Source organism: Macaca mulatta, chromosome 16, assembly GCF_049350105.2.
Source record: "Macaca mulatta isolate MMU2019108-1 chromosome 16, T2T-MMU8v2.0, whole genome shotgun sequence".
In the NCBI taxonomy this organism is placed as follows: domain Eukaryota; kingdom Metazoa; phylum Chordata; class Mammalia; order Primates; family Cercopithecidae; genus Macaca; species Macaca mulatta.
In genome coordinates, this window is record NC_133421.1 from 90,616,474 (window position 1) to 90,641,255 (window position 24,782).

General features: G+C 51.7%; 1 protein-coding gene across 4 annotated transcripts in view; it reads left to right on the plus strand.

Moving 5' to 3' along the window:
- The window catches only part of RPTOR (regulatory associated protein of MTOR complex 1), a 412,728-nt gene that overhangs the window by 371,694 nt on the left and 16,252 nt on the right, over positions 1-24,782 (plus strand). For all 4 annotated transcript variants that reach the window (XR_013407456.1, XR_013407455.1, XM_015120520.3 and 1 more), the window contains 4 exons: positions 103-286; positions 1,986-2,096; positions 17,525-17,630; positions 23,393-23,507. Coding sequence is in view for 2 of the 4 variants with exons in the window: in XM_015120520.3 (XP_014976006.1) it covers positions 103-286; positions 1,986-2,096; positions 17,525-17,630; positions 23,393-23,507 (516 nt within the window). In the remaining 2 variants the exon portion in view is untranslated. The remainder of the gene's footprint in view (positions 1-102; positions 287-1,985; positions 2,097-17,524; positions 17,631-23,392; positions 23,508-24,782) is intronic.

Sequence of the window (24,782 nt, forward strand, 5' to 3'; positions counted from 1 at the left end):
GTATCTGGGAGGGTGCAGGTGGCCCAGGAAGTTGTTCCATGTTTCCCCTCGAAGCTCCAGACTCCACAGAGAACGCAGTGTTTGTTTTTCTCCCAATGGCAGGGGCTCCCCTCCAGCGTCCAGCACCAGCAGCTCCAGCCTGACCAATGACGTGGCCAAGCAGCCGGTCAGCCGAGACCTGCCTTCTGGCCGGCCGGGCACCACAGGCCCCGCGGGGGCGCAATACACCCCTCACTCCCACCAGTTCCCCCGGACACGGAAGATGTTCGACAAGGGCCCAGAGCAGGTACGGAGCCCCGGCTGCCTCGTGATCTGGACACTGATAGTGTTGCTTCTCAGATGGGGGCTCATGGCCTCGGCCTCAGGCTGTTTACGTCGGGCACTGCCCCTTGCTCATGCACCCCCTGCCTGCACTCTTTAGGAGTACTGCCAGGTTTGTCCTGGTTCTCCGCCCCTGGTTTTGGGTTCACCATTCTTGGCAGCTTCCATGTAACGAAACAGGAGCGTGGAGTTACCCGGCTCTCCCCTTCCTGGGCGTACAGCACTCTGCGTCCCCTCAGGGGCAGCTGCACTACAGAGCGTTTGTTCTGAATGGGTTGTCTTTTCTGTGAATGTCCAAGTACACTGCATAAATAGGTGCGCTCTCTTTGCCTTTAACTAAGTTGAAAAAGAAATTTCTGGAGAGAGGAATGTGTGCTTTGTTTTGCTGGGGTTGTGCGAGCGTTGTGAGGCGGTGGCTGGTCTGGAGACCTCGGCTGTCTCGTCCAGGCGTTGCCACTTTGTCACTTGAGGGCACCGGAGCTCAGGAAGGTGGTTCAGGGCACACCCAGCACACCCAGCTGCTCTGGGTTCTGACAGCATGATCAGCTCAGCAACGGAGTGGGGTCCGGGGCTCGCTTGGTCATTCAGTGATTTTAAAAGAAGTTAGTGGCCGCCTTGCAGGGTGCCTTGGAGCAGGAACGGCCATGTTGGGGTAGAAGAGCTGTCACAGCAGGAGCAGGCAGGTCCCCACAGGTGCTGCTCAGCCCCAGCCCACCTGGACTTTCCGTGTCTTGGCAGAGGAGGAGCAAGAACCACCACCGAGCCCCAAGTGCAGGGTCAGCCTCCTGGCCAGCCCCTGATGGGGACAGGAGGCCACGGTCCTGGGGAGCAGTGCCGCCGGCACGTGCAGCGCCCCCACCTGACCCCGCCCTGGGCCACGGCTCTCACTGCAGAGCCAGAGCAGCTGCCTAGGGTGGGGGGGATGCACCTCTCACTGCGCCTGCCCTGGGATCACGGGGAGCTCCCTATGCCAAGACACAGCAGGAGAGATGCCAGCAGGCCCACCCCCACGCATATGGCGTGGCACAGGAGACCCCTGGTGCCCAGCCTCACTGCACAAACACACACAGACTCTGACAGCCCTGGCCGCCGCAGGTTCCACAACAGGAAACACGCAAAGCTCAGTCCTCCTCAGCTCCACATCCTCTTTCTCCAGGGGCTGGGAGCCCAGCCGGCCTGCACAGCTGCACGCTCCGTCCAGGCCACTTCACACGGAGTCCCCGCTCTCAGCCTGCTGTCACGGGGCCATCAGGGGAGCTGTCCTGGGACCACGCGGCGGAGGCTTTTTGGGGTTGATAGACCAGCACACAGGGACGCGCGTGGCACTGTCTGGACAGTCGGCTAGAATTGACTTGGGAGCTGTGGTGGGTCGGCCCTGGGGATGATGGGACAGACGTGGCTCACGCTTCACAGCCCGGGCCCCTCAATCCCTGGCCAGACATTTAGGGGTTCTCAGCCCGGGCCCCTCAATCCCAGGCCAGATGTTCAGGGGCTCTTGGTCACCAGAATATGGAAGTGAGCAGAGCACAGAAGTGCTGTCCTTAGGGGCAGCCCGGAGCGCCCGGCAATGCCTTTGTCCCCTGCTGGAGCTCTTTTGAGCTTAAGAGTGGCATGACTGACTGGTGTTTCTTTTTCCTTCCACCCCTCCTGCTTAAACCCTGAAGACTGCGGACGATGCAGACGATGCTGCTGGACACAAAAGCTTCATCTCCGCCACGGTGCAGACGGGGTTCTGCGACTGGAGTGCCCGCTATTTCGCCCAGCCCGTCATGAAGGTACGCCCGGAGCACGGGGTTGAGAGTAGAGTCCTAGCGAACGTGTGTCTGTCCCACGTCTTTGAGCATAAACACTCAGGGCTCGTGGCTGTGGGAGTGTCGCTGTTGTGGTAGTGGTAGTGGTAGTGGTAGTGGTTGTGGTTGTGGTAGTGGTTGTGGTTGTGGTTGTGGTAGTGGTAGTGGTAGTGGTTGTGGTTGTGGTAGTGGTAGTGGTTGTGGTTGTGGTAGTGGTAGTGGTAGTGGTAGTGGTTGTGGTAGTGGTTGTGGTTGTTTTGTGGTAGTGGTAGTGGTTGTGGTTGTGGTTGTGGTTGTGGTAGTGGTAGTGGTTGTGGTTGTGGTAGTGGTAGTGGTTGTGGTAGTGGTTGTGGTTGTTTTGTGGTAGTGGTTGTGGTTGTGGTTGTGGTAGTGGTAGTGGTTGTGGTTGTGGTTGTGGTAGTGGTAGTGGTTGTGGTAGTGGTAGTGGTAGTGGTTGTGGTAGTGGTAGTAGTGTTCACGGTTAAGGTAGAACCGCAAAAGAAACAGACTTCATTTACCTTCCTGTTGCCAAACAAAAAGAGAAAACCTACCTTGCCAGAGCTTGCCAGTGTGACAGGTGTCACTTTGCCTTAACTGACAGGGTCACCGCAGGCCTTCCCACTCCCTAATGGTGAGGATCATGTGAGACCCATCCCGAGGCCACGCTTGGGTGGCACAGAGGTCTGGAGACTGTTAGACCAAGCCTGCTGCAGCCAATCCCAGCGCATTTGTGGTTACACCACAAGACAGTCTCTGAGGCTCAACCCTGACACAGCCCTGACAAGCGCCGCGTGCTGTGGATGCGGTGGCTCTGGCCCTGCAGGCTGGGGCAGGGCGGTGGCTCTGGGCCTCTTCGAGGAACAGGGCAGGAGCTGCTCTGTCAGCACAGTCCTGGTGCTCATCTCTCTGCCAGAGTCCGGCAGAAACTCGTGGAGATTTTCTGTAAATCTAAAGCACATTCTGAGAAAACCTTCCTCTTCCCTCATACATAATTGAAAGCTGAAACTCTCAGCTTATGCTCGATTGTATATCAAGCTTGCATCTTAGTCATCTCCGTGAATGATATTTAGACCCCATGACAGCTCAGCCCCTGTGTTCCTGTCCTCATAGTGAATGCTGATTTCTGTTCATAAAAACACAGAACCATCAGGCAGCCCCTGAGGCAGGCAAGCCATAAAGCTTGAACTACTGAGCCCTTTACTGCAAAGAGAGAGGAGTTTGCCTCCCACTTCTCAAATGAACCTGGGTGGACAGTGGCCCGGCTCTTCTAGAAAGCGTCTTGCCAGGAAGCATCAAACACCTTAAATAGCCATTCCCTTTGACCCAGTCATGACTCTCCTAAAATACTGTCTTGAGAAAATAATCAGAGATACAGATGACTTCTGTGTTATTTATAAGAATGAAAATTGAGATTTGCTTAAATGTCCACAGAGCGTGAATAGTTAAAAAGTTATGAAATATTTGATGAGATATTATTGGAGGTACTGAAAAGTCAAACATTAAAAATAGTGTCCTAAGGAAGTGCTCATGACAACATTCCTCAAAAAGATACAATGCCAAGCAAGAACCCGGATCACAGAGCAGTTAGAGCCGTGCTTCCCATGCGCAGACACAGATGTGCACACGATGGAGACCAGGAGAGCCTGCTCCTGACTGGAGATTGGCCAACGGTGCCACCCTCGACGGCACTGAATTGGGCTTCTTTTGTGTGTCTTCTACAGTTTCTACCCTAAGCCTGAAGCACCTTTAGAGTCGGGGGAAAAGTATTAAAGAAACAAACCCCGGGAAATCATTCAGGCTGCTGGATTCAGTCCTCGTCAGCAAGCCCCTCACCAGGCCCACCTGCCGGGCTCACCGCTGCTTACCTGCGGTGGCATGAGGGTGGCGTCCCCTCCAGGCTCACCGCTGCTTACCTGCGGGAGGCATGAGGGTGGCGTCCCCTCCGGGCTCATCACTGCTTACCTGCGGTGGCATGAGGGTGGCGTCCCCTCCGAGCTCACCGCTGCTTACCTGCGGGAGGCATGAGGGTGGCGTCCCCTCCGGGTTCACCACTGCTTACCTGCGGTGGCATGAGGGTGGCATCCCCTCCGGGCTCACCGCTGCTTACCTGTGGTGGCATGAGGGTGGCATCCCCTGCAGATAGAGGGAAGGGCCCTTTCCCATCACTAGGAGGCTTCTGATTAGGAAAGGAAAGCATAAACAAATCCTGGAATTGGATGCAGGAAGCAGGAGCCACCCAAACTCTTAAGTGAGCCGGAGCTGGGAGGTGGCTGGACACTGTGTCGGGGGTGCCAGGCTGTCCTTTAGAACTGCAGCCCAGTCTGTTGAAAAGTTAATGGAATTTAGTCTAATATTAACAAGCTTGGTGTCCTTGATGCATTCTCGTGCAGGCAGATAAGGTCAGGCGACTAAGAAACCCAGATGGTCTGGTCTCCCCTCTTGCTGGAATGGCAGTGGCTGTACATGACCATAGTTTCTTGATATGATAATGAGGGGCTTTTCTTGAAGCCCTTGAAAAATGCCCCTTCTCAGTCATCTATCCTATGATGAAAGAGAAATGGCATAGATAATCCAAAACTCATTGCTCTTAAACTTAAAAATGAATTTGACTTTTCCCCCAAAGGATTTGCTTTCCTTTCCTAAGCATTTTTAAGTACACAGCAGCTGATTACAGGAGGAGGGTCCCCAGAGGCACGTGGAAGGCCGCGTGTGTGTGTCTGTCTGTCTCTAAGTATGTGTGTCTCTGTCTCTGTGTGTGTCTGTGTGGTGTGTGTGTGTCTGTGTGGTGTGTGTGTGTGCATCTCTGTCTGTGTGTGTGTCTGTGTGGTGTGTGTGTGTCTGTGTGGTGTGTGTGTGTGCATCTCTGTCTGTGTGTGTGTCTGTGTGGTGTGTGTGTGTGCATCTCTGTCTGTGTGTGTCTGTGTGGTGTGTGTGTGTCTGTGTGGTGTGTGTGTGTGTGGTGTGTGTGTGTGCATCTCTGTCTGTGTGTGTGTCTGTGTGGTGTGTGTGTGTGCATCTCTGTCTCTGTGTGTGTCTGTGTGGTGTGTGTGTGTGCATCTCTGTCTCTGTGTGTGTCTGTGTGGTGTGTGTGTGTCTGTGTGGTGTGTGTGTGTCTGTGTGGTGTGTGTGTGTGCATCTCTGTCTCTGTGTGTGTCTGTGTGGTGTGTGTGTGTCTGTGTGGTGTGTGTGTGTCTGTGTGATGTGTGTGTGTGCATCTCTGTCTCTGTGTGTGTCTGTGTATATCTCGTGTGTGTGTGTCTGTTTGTTCCGGTGCGTGCAAGCCCCAAGCCAGAGTCTCCTCTCCCTTTCTTCAGATTAGCAGCCCCTCCGTCTGCCCTCATCTTGCTCCATTTGCACATCTGAGAATTCCCACCTACACAGAGGGGCTAGAAGGTGTTAATTTAAAATGATAAATTAGAGTTAATTTAAAATGATAAATCCATGTGATAGAATACTATACAGCCATTAAAATTCTTTAAGTTGTATCTTTCTATGAGGACTTGGTTGGATGTCCTTGATCCACAAGGTAAAATAATCAGATTGTACAAAATGCTTGCACAAGCTCTGTGCTTCTGTAGACTGGAACAAGCATGGGAGGAAGCTTGGCTAGTTACACAGCAGGCTGGCCACACAGTGACTTCTAGAAGGTGGGGTTGGAGCCAGGCAAGAGGACTATTCTTTTTTCATCATCTACTTCTGGGTGATGTGAATTTTTTAGGAAGAACAGTTATTGGTTTTGCAATTTAAAACAGACTAAAATACCATTTTTAACTATAAAAAGCTTTAAGAGCTGATACGCTGTTGGGAGGCCTCACGCACACAGCCCAGTTGATTTCGCACAGCCCTTAAAGCTACAGCAGGGATTTCCATTCAGCCACTCCCGAGAGCATCCGTGGCTGGAGGGTGGATGCGGAACCTGCACTGCCCGTCATCAGATCTGCGGCTGCGCAGCTGGGGTTTCCGTGCACCATTAGACACTCAGACAGTGAAGAAGTGACTTGAGATGGCCACAGTCCCCACGCAGGGTTCCCTCCCACCACTGGGGTTGCTCTGTGTGCACGGCTGCAGTCTTGCTTTTCCCGCTATGCGATGAACATCGAGCGTCCTGTCATACATTCTCCAACAAAAATGACTTTTTCTGGTTTGCTTTGTTTTGTTTTGTTTTTTCCCCTCTGAGAATGACACTGTGTGACATTCTTTATACAAACCTGCAGCAGGCAGAGCCTGAGAAGTTCCCTTGTACCACCTTCAACTCAGCTCATCCCCAGCGCATCCCCGGGCCCATCCCCGGCGCATCCCCGGCGCATCCCCGGCCCATCCCCGGCTCATCCTCGGCTCATCCCCAGCTCAGCTCATCCCCGGCTCATCCCCAGCTCATCCCCAGCTCATCCCGGGCTCATCCCCAGCTCATCCCCAGCTCATCCCCAGCTCAGCTCATCCCCAGCTCATCCTCAGCCCATCCCCAGCTCATCCCCAGCTCAGCTCATCCCCAGCTCAGCTCATCCTCAGCTCAGCTCATCCTCAGCTCATCCCCAGCTCATCCCCAGCTCAGCTCATCCCCAGCTCAGCTCATCCTCAGCTCAGCTCATCCTCAGCTCATCCCCAGCTCAGCTCATCCTCAACTCATCCTCAGTTCATCCCCAGCTCAGCTCATCCCCAGCTCCTCCCCAGCTCCTCCCCAGCTCAGCTCATCATCCCCAGCTCATCCCCAGCTCAGCTCATCCTCAGCTCAGCTCATCCTCAGCTCAGCTCATCCCCAGCTCAGCTCATCCCCAGCTCAGCTCATCCTCAGCTCATCCCCAGCTCAGCTCATCCCCAGCTCCTCCCCAGCTCCTCCCCAGCTCAGCTCATCATCCCCAGCTCATCCCTGGCCCATCCCCAGCTCATCCTTAGCTCAGCTCATCCTCAACTCATCCTCAGCTCATCCCCAGCTCAGCTCATCCCCAGCTCGTCCTCAGCCCATCCTCAGCTCATCCGCAGCTCAGCTCATCCCCAGCTCATCCCCAGCTCATTCCCAGCTCAGCTCATCCCCAGCTCATCCTCAACTCCTCCTCAGCTCATCCCAACTCCTCCTCAGCTCATCCCCAGCTCATCCCAGCTCATCCCCAGCTCATCCCAGCTCATCCTCAGCTCATCCACTTCAGTCTGCTGTGGGCTTCACCCGCCTCAGGAGGACAGCTGGCTCCACCCCAGCTGCAGCTTCTAAAATGGGTGCTTCCTGTTCTTTCCTGGAAAGTTCAGAAGGAAAGCAAATGGATAGGTCGATTCCCCTCCAGGAAGACCAGAATAGAATGAGTCGTTGGTTTTGGATGGAAGCTGCATGAAGAACGCACTTGGTGGGTGGAAGTGGGAGACGTAGCTTCTCTGACTTTGTTTCCACTCGGCCACCACCAGCTGGACTCTGGTGCTCACAGTCTCTGAAGCGGCAGGACGGCTTCCTCTGGCAGCCAGGGCAGGGACCGTGTGGTGCCACTCTGCTCACCTTGCTCCACGCTTGACCGTAGTACCAGCGCCTGTCTGGTAAACGACTGCTGAGTGTTAAACAGTCAGGGGTCAGGTTTATCAGCCGAGTCAGACAGTCTTGTTTTAGAGAACATTGTGATTATTCAGTATTGTTTAAATTAAATACATAGTTATTCTAACCATTCGTTCTTAGAGAGTTTTATCCTGGTTTTGCTTGGCTGCACGTGCAGAGGGTCCTGTGGGCAGTTCCTTCAGCCTCAAGTGTGTGGGAAGCATTGCTCTGGCAAAAGCCCCAGCCGGGTTCCACCTCCGCATGTAGACAGCTGGAAGGAGCACCACTCCCACCTTGGAAATAAGCAAAGGGCAGAAAAACTATAAAATTCTGACTTTTCCTGAACCCATCAGAGAACTCAGGTGGCACGGAAGTGAGTTGCCCAGCAGGGAAGGGAAGAGGTGCCTCCAAGGAGAGCCGGGCCATGAGCGCCAGTTCCCTCCAGCAGAGCAGAAGGGGCCAGCGGGGAGAAACACTCACCTGAAATTGGCAGTGGACTGTGCAAGACTGAACGTGGAGCAGTGGAGAATCTCAAACCTTCAGGAGCCACAGGCTGCACAGGCCATGCACGTCCACTGGGCCGTCACCCGGAAGATTGGCCGTCACGAGAAGAGCACCCTCAGAGGTGTGGGCCTGCAGCAGGCTCTCCTGTCCTGCCCCCCACAGAACATAACCTGCAGTTCCTGATGAAAGGCAGCAAACCCTGTCGCCCCCAGAGCACAGGCAGAGACCCACTGCCACAGAAGAACAGCAAAGGAAAACCTTCCGTCTCCAGCAGGGCAAGGACCTGCCACATGTGGCACACTGCAGGGAGCAGGGCAGAGTCACTGAGAAGGCTCCGCCCCAAGACCCAGAGACACAGGCCCTGCCTCAGTCAGAGTCTGGGCCAGAGCAACAGAGAGCGCTTCAGACCCCTCCACCAGGCCAGCAGGCTCCAGGCAGCAGGCACAGCCGTTGAGCTCTGGCAGAGGCACAAGGGCATAGAGAGAGAAGCCCCCTAAGGTGCAGACACACAAGGAAAGCCAAAACCAAGGGGTGGTGGGGTGGGAACCCTGGCAAAAACCCTCTGGAAACCCAGACCCTGCTCAAGCACGAGGTAGCATGAGAGGAATCTGAAGCTGGCCATGTGCTGAGTGTCACCATAGCAACAGTAAAATCCAAGCCCATTTCAGTGCCTCGCTGGATTGACTGAACTCGCTAACAGTCTAGTAATAGAGGCATAGCCATTTCCAGGCATGCATATGTGTATATATATGTACCTTAGTCTCTGGTATTCTGCACATGAAGTCTGGAATTCATTCAAAAATTAGGAGAAGCTGGGCATGGTGGCTCACACCAGTAATCCCAGCACTTTGGAAGGCCAAGACAAGAGGATCACTTAGCCGAGACGTTCAAGACCAGCCTGGGCAACACAGCAAGACCCCATGTCTACTAAAAAGAACAAAGGAAAATTATGAGATACCCCAAAAATATAAGACAAACACACCCGCCATCAAGAGACAAAGCAGAGAAAGACTCAAGGGCAACCCAGATGTTGGAACTATTAGAGATGGAGTGGAAATAACCAAGATTAATGTGACCTAAAGGCATTAATGGCAAAGGCAGACAATATACGTGAACAGTTGACGGATTCCAGCAGAGAGTTGGAGACTAAGAGTCAAGTGAATGCCCCCCCAGAGGCTTATCTGTGACCTCAAATAGCCGAGGAAAAAAATCAGTGAATTTAAAGACAGGTCTATAGAAAGTACCCATAATGAAACACAAAGATTACAAAAAGTGGGAAAAAAACAAACAGGAAGGCCGGGCGCGGTGGCTCACGCCTGTAATCCCAGCACTTTGGGAGGCCGAGGCGGGCGGATCACAAGGTCAGGAGATCGAGACCACGGTGAAACCCCGTCTCTACTAAAAATACAAAAAATTAGCCGGGCGCGGTTGTGGGCGCCTGTAGTCCCAGCTACTCGGGAGGCTGAGGCAGGAGAATGGCGTGAACCCGGGAGGCGGAGCTTGCAGTGAGCCGAGATCGCGCCACTGCATTCCAGCCTGGGCGACAGAGCGAGACTCCGTCTCAAAAAAAAAAAAAAAAAAAAAAAAAAACAGGATTGCAGATCATCTGAGAGATTCAGGACAATACAAAAGAGTCCAACATCTAACCACCAATCCAGCAAAGATCCCAAAGCATGATATATACAGACACACACACACATGCACGTGCACACACACATATACACACACAGCCGGACATATCATATCTAAGCCACCACAAACCAAAGATAAAGATAAAACCTTGAAGACCTCTGGAGCAGGACACATTACTTACAGGGGAACAAGGACAAGAATCACCACAGATTTCTCATTAGAAATGGTGTAAGACAGAATAGTCCAGTAATATCTTTAAAGTGCTGAAAGAAACAAACTGTAACCTAGAATTCTGTACACACAAAAATATCTTCCCCAAAAGAAGGTAACAAGACAAACATATCCTCTCTTGCCACTTCAACACTGTGCTGGAAATTATAGCCAGGGAAGTTAGGCAAGCAAAAGAAATAAAACACACCATATTGGAAAGAAGAATAAGCCATCTCTGTTCACAGATGACATGATCCTGAATATTGAAAGTCATTCGAAATCCAGTTTAATAAAGTATCAGAACTTAAAACCCAATGCAGCAGTATTGTACCCCCAAGCTCAATATCCAGTAACCGTTTGGATCAGATTCCCCTACACTACTAATGAAAACCCTAAAAATGCAATCAAGAAAACAGTTTCATTTACAGTCATAGCAAAAATAATAAAATGCTTAGGAATAAACTTAGCAAAAGAATGTAAGACTTGCACTGAAACATTATTGAACGAGATACTAAAGAAGAGTTAAATAAAGGGAAAGAAATCACACATTCATCGGTCAGAAGACTTAACATGAAGTTGGCAGAACTCGCCATAGCTCTACAGATTCAGCACCATCAGCACCATCCCTGGCAGGCTTTTTTGCAAAAATTGACAAGCTGATACTAAAATTTGTATTGCAACGTGAGGGACCCAGAATAACACAAAAAAAAAATATTGTAAAAGACAAATTAAACAACTCACGCTTCCTGATTTCAAAACGTACTACATAACTGCACTAATGAAGACACTGACATTGGCTTAAGAGCAGACATACAGGTCAATGGATTTGAACTGAGAGCCCAGAAATATACCTTCCATCACTGCTTTATGCCTATAAACTCTACAATTTAGATGAGATAGACAAATTCCTTGGAAGAGGTTACTACCAAATGTCATTCGATAACAAAGAGATAACCTGAATAGTTCCTGTCTATTCAAGAAAATGAAGTTTTCTTGTTTCGTTTGAGATGGGGTCTCATTCTGTTACCCAGGTTGGGGTGCAGTGGTACAATCATCGCTCATTGCAACCTCGATCTCCTGGACTCCAGCGACCCTCCCACCTCTTCCTTCCCAGTAGCTGGGACTGTAGGCATGCACCACCAGACACAGCTAATTTTGAAATTGTTTACAGAGATGGGGACTTGCTGTGTTGCTCAGACTGGTCTCAAACTTCTGGGCTCAAGCAGTGGTCCCACCTCAGCCTCCCAAAGTGCTGGGATTATGGACGTGAGCCACTGCATCTAGCGAAGAAAATGAGTTTTTAACTAAAAGCTTTCAACACAGAAAACTTCTGACCCAGATCGTGTCACTGGCAACTGTACCAAACCTTTCAGGAAGAAATAATACCACTTCTGCACAACCTGTCACGGAAAATTAAAGAGTGAACACTTCCCAACTCAGTAATATGAAGGCAGCATCTTTCTGTATCAAAACCAAAGATATCACAAGAATAAAAAGCACAGATTCCCAAGTCCTCGGCATCGTATTAATGAGCTCCAGTTAGGCACAGTGGCTCATGCCTGTAATCCCAGCACTTTAGGAGGCCAAGGCAAGGAGGATCGCTTGAGCCCAAGAGTTCAAGACCAGCCTGGGCAACAGTGCAAGACCCTGTCTCAAAAAAAAAAAAAAAAGGCATTATACAAAAATCAGTTGTATTTCCATATGAGCAATTGGACATTGAAATTTAACATCAATACTGTTCAAAATAGCACCAAAATACATGAAATACTTAAGTATGAATATTTTTTCAAAATATGTGAAAGATCTGTATTCTAGAAAATATAAAACACTGATGAAAGAAAGCAAAAGACCTAAGTAAATGGAGACCATGCTCCTGGTGTAGAAGACTCAATAATATTAAGATTCCAGTTCTCCCTAAATTGATACATAGATCATTTCAACCCCAATCAAAATCCCAATAGGATTTTTTTCGTAAAAATCAACAAGTTTATTCTAAAATTTGTGGGGAAAAGCAAACTAAAATAACCAGAACAATTTTGAACTAGAAGAACAAAGTTAGAAGTCTCACACTATCTTATTTCAAGACTTGCTATAAAAAAGTAATCAAGATGGTGTGGGATTGGTGAAATGTTAGACGCATAGATCAATGGAACAGAATAGAGAGCCCAGAAATTGATCTACACAAATACGTTCAATTGATTTTCAACAAAGATGCAAAAACCAATTCAATGGAGAAAAGATACTCTTTTCAACATTGGTACTGAAGCAATTAACATCCATTTGCCAAAAAAAAAAAAAAAGAAGAACCTGATCCATACCTCACACCTTATACAACAATTAACTCAGAGTGAATCATAGCCTAAGTGTGAAACCTAAAACTATAAAACTTCTAGAAGGAAACAAAAAAAAATATTTCTGACCTTGGGTTAGGCAATGACTTATTTAATAAGATGCAAAAAGCACAAGTCAAAAAAGAAAAAAATGGTAAGTTGGGCTTCATCAAAATTAAAAACTGCTTTTTTTTTTTTTGAGACAGAGTCTTGCTCTGTCGCCCAGGCTGGAACGCAGTGGCGTGATCTTGGCTCACTGCAAGCTCCGCCTCCCGGGTTCACGCCATTCTCCTGCCTCAGCCTCCCAAGTAGCTGGGACTACAGGTGCCCACCACCACGCCCAGCTAATTTTTTTTTGTATTTTTAGTAGAGACGGGGTTTCACCATGTTAGCCAGGATGGTCTGGATCTCCTGCCCTCGTGATCCACCTGCCTTGGCCTCCCAAAGTGCTGGGATTATAGGCGTGAGCCACCGCGCCCGGCCAAAAACTGCTTTTTAAAGACAGTTAAGAAAATGAAAAGACAAGTCACAGACTGAAAGAAAATTATAAAACACATAAGATAAAGATCTTGTGGCTGTTACACATAAAGAACACTCAAAATTCCATAATAGGGAAATAAGCAACCCAATTAAAAAACAATGGCGGAAGATTTGCACAAACACCTCACCAAAGAAGATATACAGGTTGCAAATAAGGACATGGAACGATGCTCATTGTTAAGGATCTTAATCACGGGAAAGTACAGACCCCTGCAGTGAGATCCCGCTACACACCTGTTAGAATGTCTCGGATCTTGAAATCTACCAAGTGCTGGCAAAGGACACAGAGCATCTGAAGAAAATCCTCATTCTTGGCTACTGCAACTACAAGATACTACAGACACCTTGGAAAAGTTTGTCGGTTTCTTACAAAGTTAAACATACACCTGCCATACAACCCAACCATTCTACTCCTGGATATTCACCAAGAGAGGTGAAAACATGTTCATTCAGAAACCTGTATGTGAGTATTTATAGTGACTGTATTCATAGTTACCAAAAGCTGGAAACAACCCAAGTTTCCTTCACCTGGTAAAGAGGGAAGCTGATGTAACCGTGTAATGAAAGACTCATCAGAAAAAAATGTGAACTATTGATAAATGCAGTGGCACAGATGAATCTCAAGTATATCATGCTAAATGGAAGAAGCTGCTCAAAAGACCACATCCCGTGCGATCCATTTATATAACGTTCCAGGAAAGGAAAACTGGACGGAACTGTTCTATATCTTGACTTAGGGGTGGTCATATGACCGTAAACATTTGTCAGAACTCCGCCTGTACCTAAAGAGGGTGAAATTCACTGTATGTAATTACATCTCCATCAACCTCATGTTACGGGGAGAAGAGACTTTTCCCTCTTGTGCTGAGGTCACATGAAAGATGATGTAAATGCGTGTTTTGGAGTGAACGCGCGCAGCAGGCTCCCAGCTTCATCCAGAGCTTCTCCCTGCTCCATAGCTTGGCGATTTGTGGTAATGCAAAGGCTGTGTCCTTGGATGTAATGCACACGAGACATTGGCAGAATCAAATCAGCTCTGTTGCCTGTGGACTCACGACGCACACCACGACCTCCTCCTCCTCCACCTCCTCTGCTGCCTCTGTTCACGAAGGGGGACTTTATTGTTCAGTGGGGAGGGGGATAGTTTGTTGCTAAACAGTGGGGGAAATAATGAAAAGCGTCAAGGGGAAAAGCACATCACAGAGGCAAATTTGCCCTTACTTCATGCAATCAGAAGCTAAGTGGGTGGAGAGGGAGGGAGCTCGGAGCGTAAGCATTTAATGTGTTAGCAATCTTTCCCCGTGGGTTCCTCTCCCCTTTTGCCTTCACCCAAGTCTTTCTCAATCTTGATAGTCATGTACCTGTTTTGAATTTTATCCCCTGCACCCTGAACTTTCTAAATTCAGAGAGATTGAAAATAAGACTCAGCCCTAGGGCTCCCAGATTCCACAGATAAGGATTTACCCCAAAACTGCCCCAAACTGCTGCTTTCCCGTAAGTCTTCTGGGGACCCTCTAATCTCCCTTTGTTCCTGAGCCCCAGGTTTTTCTTTGCAACAAGAAGGGAGCTGTGTTTCATTGGCTTTCAGCTGACACTTCTGTGGGAGGCTTCAGAATCTTAATTGGTTTCTGTCTGAGTGGAAGCCAAGAGGTGTGAGGAACAAGAGTGTCAAGATCCTCATCATGTAACAGGATCAGCGGCACCCACAGCCTCCAGGAGCTCTGTTTACAGGGAGGCTCAGCCTGCATTCGGCCTGGGCCCTTGTTTACTGAAAAGCTTTTATTCAGCCTGAAGAGAAACAGGTGGAGAGGAGGTGACAGGCCGATGATGAAGAACTGCAGTGTCATTTGCTGCCTCTGTGCTGAGCGGCGGTCACATCCTGGCTTCCTAGGGAGGGTGCCCGCATCTTCCACGGCATCTGCCTTCCCCGCGCCTCTCCATCCACCACTCTCCCTCCTGCCTCACACCACACCTCCACTTCTGCTGGTCCTGTGACCCTCGTGCTCATAGCTGGTTGTCCTGACACAGACACTGGGGGTGGTTTCAGAACCGAGTTCCCGTTCAGAAAGTCTCCTCCCAGCCCTGCAAGGGCTGTAAGGGAAGGCTGTGGGCTCTCTCCTTGAGCTCAGACTAGGGAAGTGGCAGCCACCTACCTCTAGAGGCAGAGCTCCTGGGCTGGGAGAGGGCCCTTGCAGTGCCATGGCAACAGGAGAAATGCCAGTCCACCTGAAACCCCTCAGCTCCTGTCTCCAGGCGTCCTGGTGCCCCTCCCTGTTCTAGCACGGGCCCCCTCTCGACCTTGCAGTCTTCGTCTCTGTTGTCTTCGAAGCTGAGGCTCTGAAGCTGCCCCGTGTCTGCCCCCAGTGTCTGGATTCTTTGCCCGAGCTCAGACCCGGGGCCACAGAGTGCCGGGCCAAGGACCTGGAATTCCCATTGGGTTCCTCTCCCTTCCCGCTGGAAAGTGCCTTTTAGACTCTTCCTCTAGGTTATTCCCAGAGAAGCCCGAGTCTCATTAAAGTGCAATATCTCTGTTCCTGCGCAGCTTTCAGTCTTTCGGCCGTGGGTCTTTTCTTGTTACTGGTCTAGGTTATTGGTCATTTGTCACTTCTTTTCTAATAAGCTCAGGATTGTCATAAAGTGAAGCCGGTTGTTAAGAATCCACAATCTATCCCGTTTGCCATTGTGGGGTTATTTCTAAACCAGAAAATGTGCAGAGGGAGCCATTTGACACCTTTTGTGGTTATCGTTTCCGGGTTTGGATGTCTTTTTTGCTGTGTTGTGTCTGCTTTGTCAAGTGTGGTTTTTGACTTTTAAGAAGAAAAAGAAGGAAGCAGAGCAGTAAAATGCTAGGAAATGAGCCACAGCCATCCATGAGCACAGGGTCAGACGCAAGGTTTGGGGTTCGCCTGTTTCTGTTCTGTCATCAGAGCTGACACAAAGCATTGGAGGAGGAGACACAAAGAATGCTGTAGAAACATCTGCACGTAATAACCACCTGCAATGACCGCCTAAAACTCCACATGGAGAAACCATTTTCTTGCCACATTTACGTGCAGGGACACAAACATGGCCACGCGCCATAGTCTTTATTCCCATTTCTTCTATCAGAGAAAGCGACTTTTTAATAACTAATGCAGGCTTTTTTGTCGAGACGGAGTTGTTTTTAGCCAAAAGGAACTAGGGTTCTTTTCTGGTTTATTTCATTTCTTTTGTATTTTGGGTCTCCACAAGTCTTAGTTTCTTAGCAAGGAACAGACTCAGCCAGACTGACTGAACGGCATGTATGCTTAAGGAAATGCATCTGTGTTACACAGACAAGTGGCCATCCTGCTGCGTAAAGTCGATTAAATCCTAGTTAGTATTTGCCAAGTATGGACCTCTCCTAGTCACTGAACGTGCACACCCCAACCCACATGTGCGTGCACACAGACACATGCACGCACACGCACACATGCACACGCACACACAGGCACGCACACGCACACATGCACACGCACACACAGACACATGCACGCACACGCACACATGCACACGCACACACAGGCACGCACACGCAGGTCCTGAAGCGAGGACCTTTGCTCAGGGAAGAGGACAGCAGCATGTCCGGCGTCTGCAAATTTCAAGTGAAAATTAACTTGGTCTTTCTGAAGCTATCTTGTTAGGGAAGGGCACTAAAGTTCTCACGAGTTAGTTTAACCCCAGCCAGACTTGCAGCTCAGCACCCTCCTAGCTCTTCTACTGTCGGGAGCCCAGGGACACCCCCCCTGCTGCCCAGGAAGGTCCCGCACCCTCTCAGGGCCCGGCCTAGCCTCTCGTGAGGCTTCTTCCTCCTGTCTCGTAACCTCCCTCATCCTCCAGCCAGCTGCCTGCTTCCCTTTGGCATCAGAGAGAGAATAAAGGCAGTGTCTCCTCACGCGCACCTGCCTCCTGATTGTGTTTTCAGTGTTTGAAGTGGCACTTTGGTGCCCCCCTGCCCTGCTGCTCGGTGCTGACCTCAGTACCCCCCATTCCCTGGAGAGGCATTTCCCAAGGCCCTGCTTCCCATCAACCTGTCAGCCCCACCTACAGGCCACTCACTCAGGGGTCTCAGAGCCCCCACACTAGCAAACACAGGTGTGGAGAGCGCCTCTCCCAGCTCCGGGGAGGGGACCAGCAATGTGTTTTGTAGCAGATGTAGGACCTACCAACAGCCCGTGCCTCGGGTGCGCCGCCAGACAAGAAGCCCAAAGCCTTCAGCCTTTGAGAAAGAGGTGCCTTTATCTGAAAATAACTACAGCCAAGCCCTCCATGTCCACAGGAGCTGCGTCCGCAGATGCAACCAATTTTGGATAAAAAAACAAATTTAAATAACAAAAATAAATTTAATACAACAAAACACAATCCAAATTTTGAAAATACAGCATAGGAGCTATTTACACAACATTGACGCTGTATCAGGTATGGTGAGCAAGTTAGCTCAGGTTTGAGGTGTGCCGTATTGGGTATGGTGAACAAGCTAGCAAGGGTTTGAGGTGTGCCAGAGGACGCGTGCTGCTTGTACGCGGGTGCCACACCCTTTCACATCGGGGACTGAGCCACACAGGTTTTGCTCTCCGAGGGGTCCTGGAACCCGTCCCCCACTGACACCGAGAGACGACCCTGTTTCATCGCTGGGCTTAACTGGGTGTTTTCTGTTGTTGAAGATCCCGGAAGAGCACGACCTGGAGAGTCAGATCCGCAAGGAGCGGGAGTGGCGGTTCCTGCGAAACAGCCGCGTCAGGAGGCAGGCCCAGCAAGTCATCCAGAAGGGTAAGGGCACCCACCAGCCAGCCAGGAGCTCATTCCGGGGGTGGGGGCTGGGGGAGGGCCCCCCGCAGCCGACGCACAACCTTCTCCAGCCATCCACTGTCCACAACAGACCCGCCCCCTGCACCCCGTCTCCCTTGCAGATAAGCACATCAAGGCTGGTGGAGGCGAAGCTGCTGCCACTCAAGGTTCTGCAGCCCAGAGTGGGAGGGGGGGCCAGGTGGGAGCCCAGCCACCACCTGGGAAGAGGGCTGTCCCAGGACCCTGCCTCTTCCCCCTGCAAGGGCAGCCCCTAGCCCGCAGGATTAGCAGCACAGGTGGAACTCATGGAAGCGGAACTTTGCACGTTGATATTTCCAGAAGGGAAGGCCTCTGAGAGCCCACATCTCCCCACCCGGACGGGTGTCTTTGTGCCAGGCCCTGCAGATGGCGTGTCCTTCCCCGGAAACAGAAAGTGAAAATGCCAGGCCCTGGTTTCCTCAGCTGTGGCCTCCACCTTGTCCCTGAAATGGTGGCTAGCTCTATCACCCAACACTTCAGTCATGATTTTCCTAAACCTTCTCCCAGATTTGCCACCAGATGCCAAATGCCCCCTTCGCCTGCCTCACCATGTGCTCTCCCAGCTGCACACAGAGTGGAGGGGCAGGGAGCAGCCCGGGAGGGGCCGTGTGTGCTGCCACAGACAGCAGAGGGGGCTCCTTGTGGAAGAGATCCGGGCTACAGGCGACCCCGGTCGCAGAGACTGTGGGGAGCAGGGAGGCCCTGAGAGTCAACACAGCAATGAGGGTGTCAGGCAGCCCCATCCCAGGGACCCTGGCCTCTCCCCAGAATCCAGGAGGGTACAGAGGCCCAGGCCCAGCCCTGTGGCCCCACTGAGGACACTGAGGGCACAGAGCAGCCGTGGTGTCTCCGCATTCCTCCCCTGCCCCAGCGGCCATGGGCTCCCACCACTGAGCCAGCTCTGGCTGGGGGACCTCAAACTGCCGCCAACCAAATCAGCCCCATCAAGAATCAAGGACTCTGACCGCAGTGTGCGGGTTTATTGTTCTGACTTTGCGTCTCTGTCCTGTAAAAGTCTGAAGATTATTTTGGGTTACTTTCTGAAGTTGGGGTTGGTGACCCGTAAGACAGATACCGTCCCTCCTGCCAAAGCTGAGGGACCCGCGCACTCTGTCCAGGCCCTGCCTGCAGGCAGCACGGGCGCCGTGAGCTCGTCCTCAGCGAGCATGCCTCGGCCCAGCTCACACCTCCGCTCTGCTGAGCACCAAAGAGACTGCTGACTTCTGGTACCAGCGGCATTTCTGAAGCGTGTTCCCATACAGCTCTCCTTGTAAAGGCCTGGGGTTCGTCTCGCATTAACACAGACGGTGGCTGTTGTGCCGAAAGCTAATTGTGGTTGTTTGTAGCCCTCTGTGTATCTGAAGAGCTGGCGGCAGACCAGGTTTAAACCTCCCGTGTTGCGATCCAGTGCATGCCGCGCCAGCAGCCACCACTGAACCTTGCAGCCAGGGTGGCCTTCTCCAGCAGAGAAAACAGACGACCCTGCTGGATGAGCCGCCTCCAGGTGGCGGTGACAGGAGGCCGTTTTCCTGGAGGTTAGCAGTTTTCTAGGACCCCCCAGCCTGCTAGCTGGGATGGCCAGCACACGGGGGCTGCCTGCTGCCTGAGACAGGCTTGGGAGCTGAGTCTGGCTCACACAGTTCAACATCGGAAGATGAGCTGGCCCCTGACGGCCAAGGTGATGCTCTGGCCTGGAGCCTGTGGTCAGAAACGATCAGGGCATGAAACAGGGCTGGCATTCAAGACCCAAAACGGAGGTTTCTAGACAAAAAAAAAAAAAAAAAAAAGAGTATCTTTGTGAACCAGAATTGAGAGTTCTCTTTGTGAAAAAAGGGAGAGAGATTGTCCAGACACACAAAGGAGGAGCTGCGAGCCACTGGAGACACCAGCAAATGAGGCCTGAAGACACAGGGGACGGTGCCAGCAGGCATAGCGCCGGGAGCCACTGAGGAGTGAGGCCGCGCCCTCCTCCCTGTCCTCGGAATTCGGATTCAGTGCGGGTGTTTATTTTCATTTAACAGCCGACTGTGTGCTGGGAAAGACGTGAGCGTTAAGAAAAAGGAGAAACTGGCCGGGCGCGGTGGCTCAAGCCTGTAATCCCAGCACTTTGGGAGGCCGAGACGGGCGGATCACGAGGTCAGGAGATCGAGACCATCCTGGCTAACACGGTGAAACCCCGTCTCTACTAAAAAATACAAAAAACTAGCCGGGCGAGGTGGGGCACCTGTAGTCCCAGCTACTCGGGAGGCTGAGGCAGGAGAATGGCGTGAACCTGGGAGGCGGAGCTTGCAGTGAGCTGAGATTCGGCCACTGCACTCCAGCCCGGGCGACAGAGCAAGACTCCGTCTCAAAAAAAAAAAAAAAAAGAAAAAGAAAAAGGAGAAACTGATGCCTGTGGATGGACGAGAACCAGAGAAGTTGGCGTTGCCCAGGAGGCAGGATTGGGAAAGCCTGTGCCACACAGGCCCCTGCGCGGCTCTTCAGCCTTCTCCTGGGCGACGTTCACGACCTTGGCCGTCACACACTGATTTTCAAACGTACCGAACGCACATGCTGGGTGGGGTTTCCCTTTGTCTTTCAGTGCTTAGATTATGCCTAAACTCCGTCCAAATATCCCTGCAGCTGCGAATGGAGGGACTATAGGGTAACACGGTGTTGCTGCCACACCAAAGGCTTTGGGCCTGCCCACCTCTGTGAGTGCGGACCCTCCTTATATAACCTGGCATTCCTCTCCCTTCCGTGGTTCCGGGTGTTTGCTGTTTAAGGACTGAAGCTGGGGACTGACAGTGTTGGAAACAGAGTAGCTCACCGAGGTGCCGTGCACACACCAAGCATCAGCGAGACTTCAGCCTGCAAATGCCGCGGCCCTGGTGCCACCTGGACAGTGCCAGGCACAAGCGGAGGGGCTGTCACCTGCTGGGGGTGGGTGGCCTTGGCTGTGCTTAAGCCCAGCTCAGAGCGGCCTGCAGCGGAGTGCCCAAGTCACACGGCTTTGACCTTGTGCCCCGAGGGTAGGCTCCTTCTGTTGTAGGACTTTTTAGTTCAGCTAAAAACAGGGTCCTTGTCACACAACTATGAAAAATTAGGCTCCCAGACATTTTGAAGGGTGAGGAGGACAGGGTTTATTGGGCGAGAAGGAAAAGACCGTAAATAGGGCCTCCCTGCAAAGCCGGAGTCCTGCTGGTGCTCTTCCCGCCTCAGATTGGATCCCAGGTTCTACCCTGAATTGGGAGAGCCGGGCTCCTCTCTCTGCAAAGGGCACCAACTTCTATGGCTCCCCACTGTTGTCCCAGTGTGCAGGCCGGTGGGAGTTTCTCTGGGGACCACTTTATACTTGGCTGTCTCACTTCCTGCCAGAGCATAAGCCCACCACTCCCCACAAGGAAGACTTGAGGCCGGCGCAGTCCTCCGGGTCACACGGTCCTCCGGGTCACGTGGCCCTCCGGGTCATGCGGTCCTCCGGGTCAGACCAGAAGTTCAGGTGAGGACATGGTTAGTAAGAGCCAGGTGGCTTTGCTCTGCACCACCTGGAGCTGTGTCTCCGGCTGAGGAAGGCTTGGGGGTCCCCAAGACACCCTCCTGGTTGCCCAGAGGCCACGCAGGTGACCACAGCCAAGGCCAGGAGGCAGCCCGGCTTGTGTCCCTGGCACTGCAACAGACAATCAGGCTTATGCACCCACAGACCCCCCGCTGCCCTCTCAGTCACCAAGATCAGACAGTCAGGCTTGTGCACCCACAGACCCCCCGCTGCCCTTTCAGTCACCAAGATGTGTTGGATCCATCTTGATGCCCTCTGCATTTTTAGCTTCCTTTTATGGTTCCTTCTAGAACAAAGCCTTTCAGAGTCACAAGCGATTTACTTCCTAGTGCTCGTGTTCGGGGCCCTGGTGGTGAAGTCCACGTTCCCCTCTTCCGTTAAATCTGTGATTTTGTAATAGATCCCTCAATCAAGGAATTTCAGAGCTGTCATCTTTCTAGACTGAAAGACCCCCAGACTTTGGCTGCAGTGTGGATCCTGGTGGTCACACCCGTGTCTCCTCCTTAAGCCTGTTACGAATCAGAGCCCTACCCAGCTTATTCTGAAACCTTTAGCCCTTTCTTCACATAATCCGACCCAAATAATTCATATGAACCTGACCACTGCTGACAAGCATCGGCTGAATGCTTCCGCGTATCCAGCTCGGCATCAGGAGCTTTGGGGGTTTTGAGCAAAGGCATGGACCCTGCGGCCAGGGCCCTGGGCCCTCACTCTGGGGACTCAGTGGCTGCCGTCGCCCGAGAGCCCAGACGTGCCTGCCCCTCAGCAGGTGGACAGGCCCCTCCCTTCAGTCCCTGCTTTTCTTCTGCTTCCTTTGTGCGTCTCCACATCCGCAAGGTATTGACGTCAGCCATGATAAGATACATTGTGAATGTTTATTGTAAATTAAGACTGGCTTGCTGGGCATGGTAGCTCACACCTGTAATCCCAGCACTTTGAGAGGCCAAGGTGGGTGGATCACTTGATGTCAGGAGTTCGAGACCAGCCTGGCCAACATGGCAAAACCCTATCTCTACTAAAAATACAAAAATTAGCTGGGCATGGTGGTGGGTACCTGTAATCCCAGCTACTCAGGAGGCTGAAGCAGGAGAATCACTTGAACCTGGGAGGCGGAGGTTGCAGTGAGCCAAGATCTCGCCACTGCACTCCAGCCTGGGCGACAGAGCAAGACTCTATCTCAAAAAAAAAAAAAAAAAAAAAAAAAGACTGGCTGGGAGTATGCCTGTAATCTCAACACTTAGGGAGGCCGATGCAGGAGGATCGCTTGAGCCCAGGAATTTGAGACTACCCCAGGCAACCTAGTAAGACCCTGTCTCAACAAAAAAACAAAGCAGCCAGGTGTGGTGGCACACGCCTATACCCCCAGCTACGTGCAGTTGAGGCGGGAGGATCGCTTAAGCAGGAGGTGGAAGCTGCAGTGAGCCCTGATCGCACCACTGTACTCCAGCCGGGGCTACAGAACAGGACTCTGTCTTTAAAAAATAAAAAAAAGCCGGGCGCGGTGGCTCAAGCCTGTAATCCCAGCACTTTGGGAGGCCGAGACGGGCGGATCACGAGGTCAGGAGATCAAGACCATCCTGGCTAACACGGTGAAACCCCGTCTCTACTAAAAAATACAAAAAACTAGCCGGGCGAGGTGGCGGGCGCCTGTAGTCCCAGCTACTTGGGAGGCTGAGGCAGGAGAATGGCGGGAACCCGGGAGGCGGAGCTTGCAGTGAGCCGAGATCTGGTCACTGCGCTCCAGCCTGGGCGACAGAGCAAGACTCCGTCTCAAAAAAAAATAAAAATAAAAAAATAAAAAAAAAAAGGCCGGGCACGGTGGCTCAAGCCTGTAATCCCAGCACTTTGGGAGACCGAGACGGGCGAATCACGAGGTCAGGAGATCGAGACCATCCTGGCTAACACGGTGAAACCCCGTCTTTCCTAAAAAAATACAAAAAAACCTAGCCGGGCGTGGTGGCGGGCGCCTGTAGTCCCAGCTACTCGGGAGGCTGAGGCAGGAGAACAGCGTGAACCCGGGAGGCGGAGCTTGCAGTGAGCCAAGATCCGGCCACTGTACTCCAGCCTGGGGGACAGAGCGAGACTCCGTCTCAAAAATTAAAAAATAAAAAATAAAGGGGGAAAGACGCTGGCTCCTGGATCCACTCTTTTGTGTTTCTTTTGACAGGCATTACGAGATTGGACGACCAAATATTTCTGAACAGGAACCCCGGCGTCCCCTCTGTGGTGAAATTCCACCCCTTCACGCCGTGCATCGCCGTCGCCGACAAGGACAGCATCTGGTATGCACCGTGCTTGTCGGACCTCCCTTCTGGCTGACCGGCAGCCCCAGCGATGCCCTGTTCACCCCGATCACCACTCCTCTTCCTTGAAAAGCCAATGCGAGACACTCACCCCGAGGCCCTTAGCGCTGTTTCCCGAGAGATGCCCCTACTCACCTTCTCCTCGTTGACCGAGCCCCGCCCACACCTGCCCCGGGCCTGGCTCTGTCCTTGTCACTGAAAGACAGTCCAGAGTCCTGCCTGGAGGTCACAGGGGAGTGGCAGGGGCTCCCCGATCCCACTTGTAATAGAGGCGTACACAGGGGGCCCGGCTTGCTGCCCTGCCCGCAGAAGCAAGTATGTGATAGACAAGCAGTGAGAAGATGCTAGGTGCCCCAGGAGAGAAGCGAGTTTAACCCACAGCAAGTATCACCCTTACGTGATGGAGAGAGGACCCGCTTCATCGGGGAGGACAGTGGGAGGGTTCCCTTTAGAGTTTAGAGTTTGTAAAATCCCTGTGGTTCGCACCTCCATTTCTTTCTCCTCTCTTTTTAAAAATTGTGGTAAAACATACATAGCCTAAAATCTGCCATTTTAACCGTTTTGAGTGCACAGCCAGTGGCATGAAGTGTATTCACATTGTTATGCGACCATCACCCCCACCGGTCTCCAGAACCTTCTCATTGCACAAAACTGAAACTTGGTCCCCATCAGACACCAGCTCCCTCATTCCTGCATCCACCTGAGCCAGTGTTCTACCTTCTGTCTCTCTGAAGTGGCCCATGCTAGGAGCCTCAACCAGTGCAGTCACCCGGGATTTGGCCCTTTGTGCCTGGCTTATTGGACTCAACGTAGTGTCTTCAAGATTCCCCCAAGCTATAGCACGTCAGAATTTCCTTTTTCTGGCTGAGTAATATTCCACTGTGTGGACGGACAGACCACACTTTGTCTCATTGCTCCTCTGTTCGTGGACACCTGGGCAGCTTCCACCTTTTGGCTATCGTGAATAACGCTGCTGTGAACATTGGTGTACAAGTACCTGTTCAAGTCCCTGCTTTCTGTTTTTTGGGGATACGCCCAGAGTGGAATTGCTGGACCATATGGTGATGCTCTGTTTAATTTTCGGAGGAACCACCAGGCTGTTTTCCACAGGAAATCCTCTTCCCTTCCACCCACACAGCCTATGGCTCCGATTTCTCACATCCTTGCCAGCACCATTATTCTCTCTTTGTTTATTTGTTTGGAGACAGGGTCTCGCTTTGTTGTCCGGGCTGGTCTTGAGCTCCCAGGCTCCAA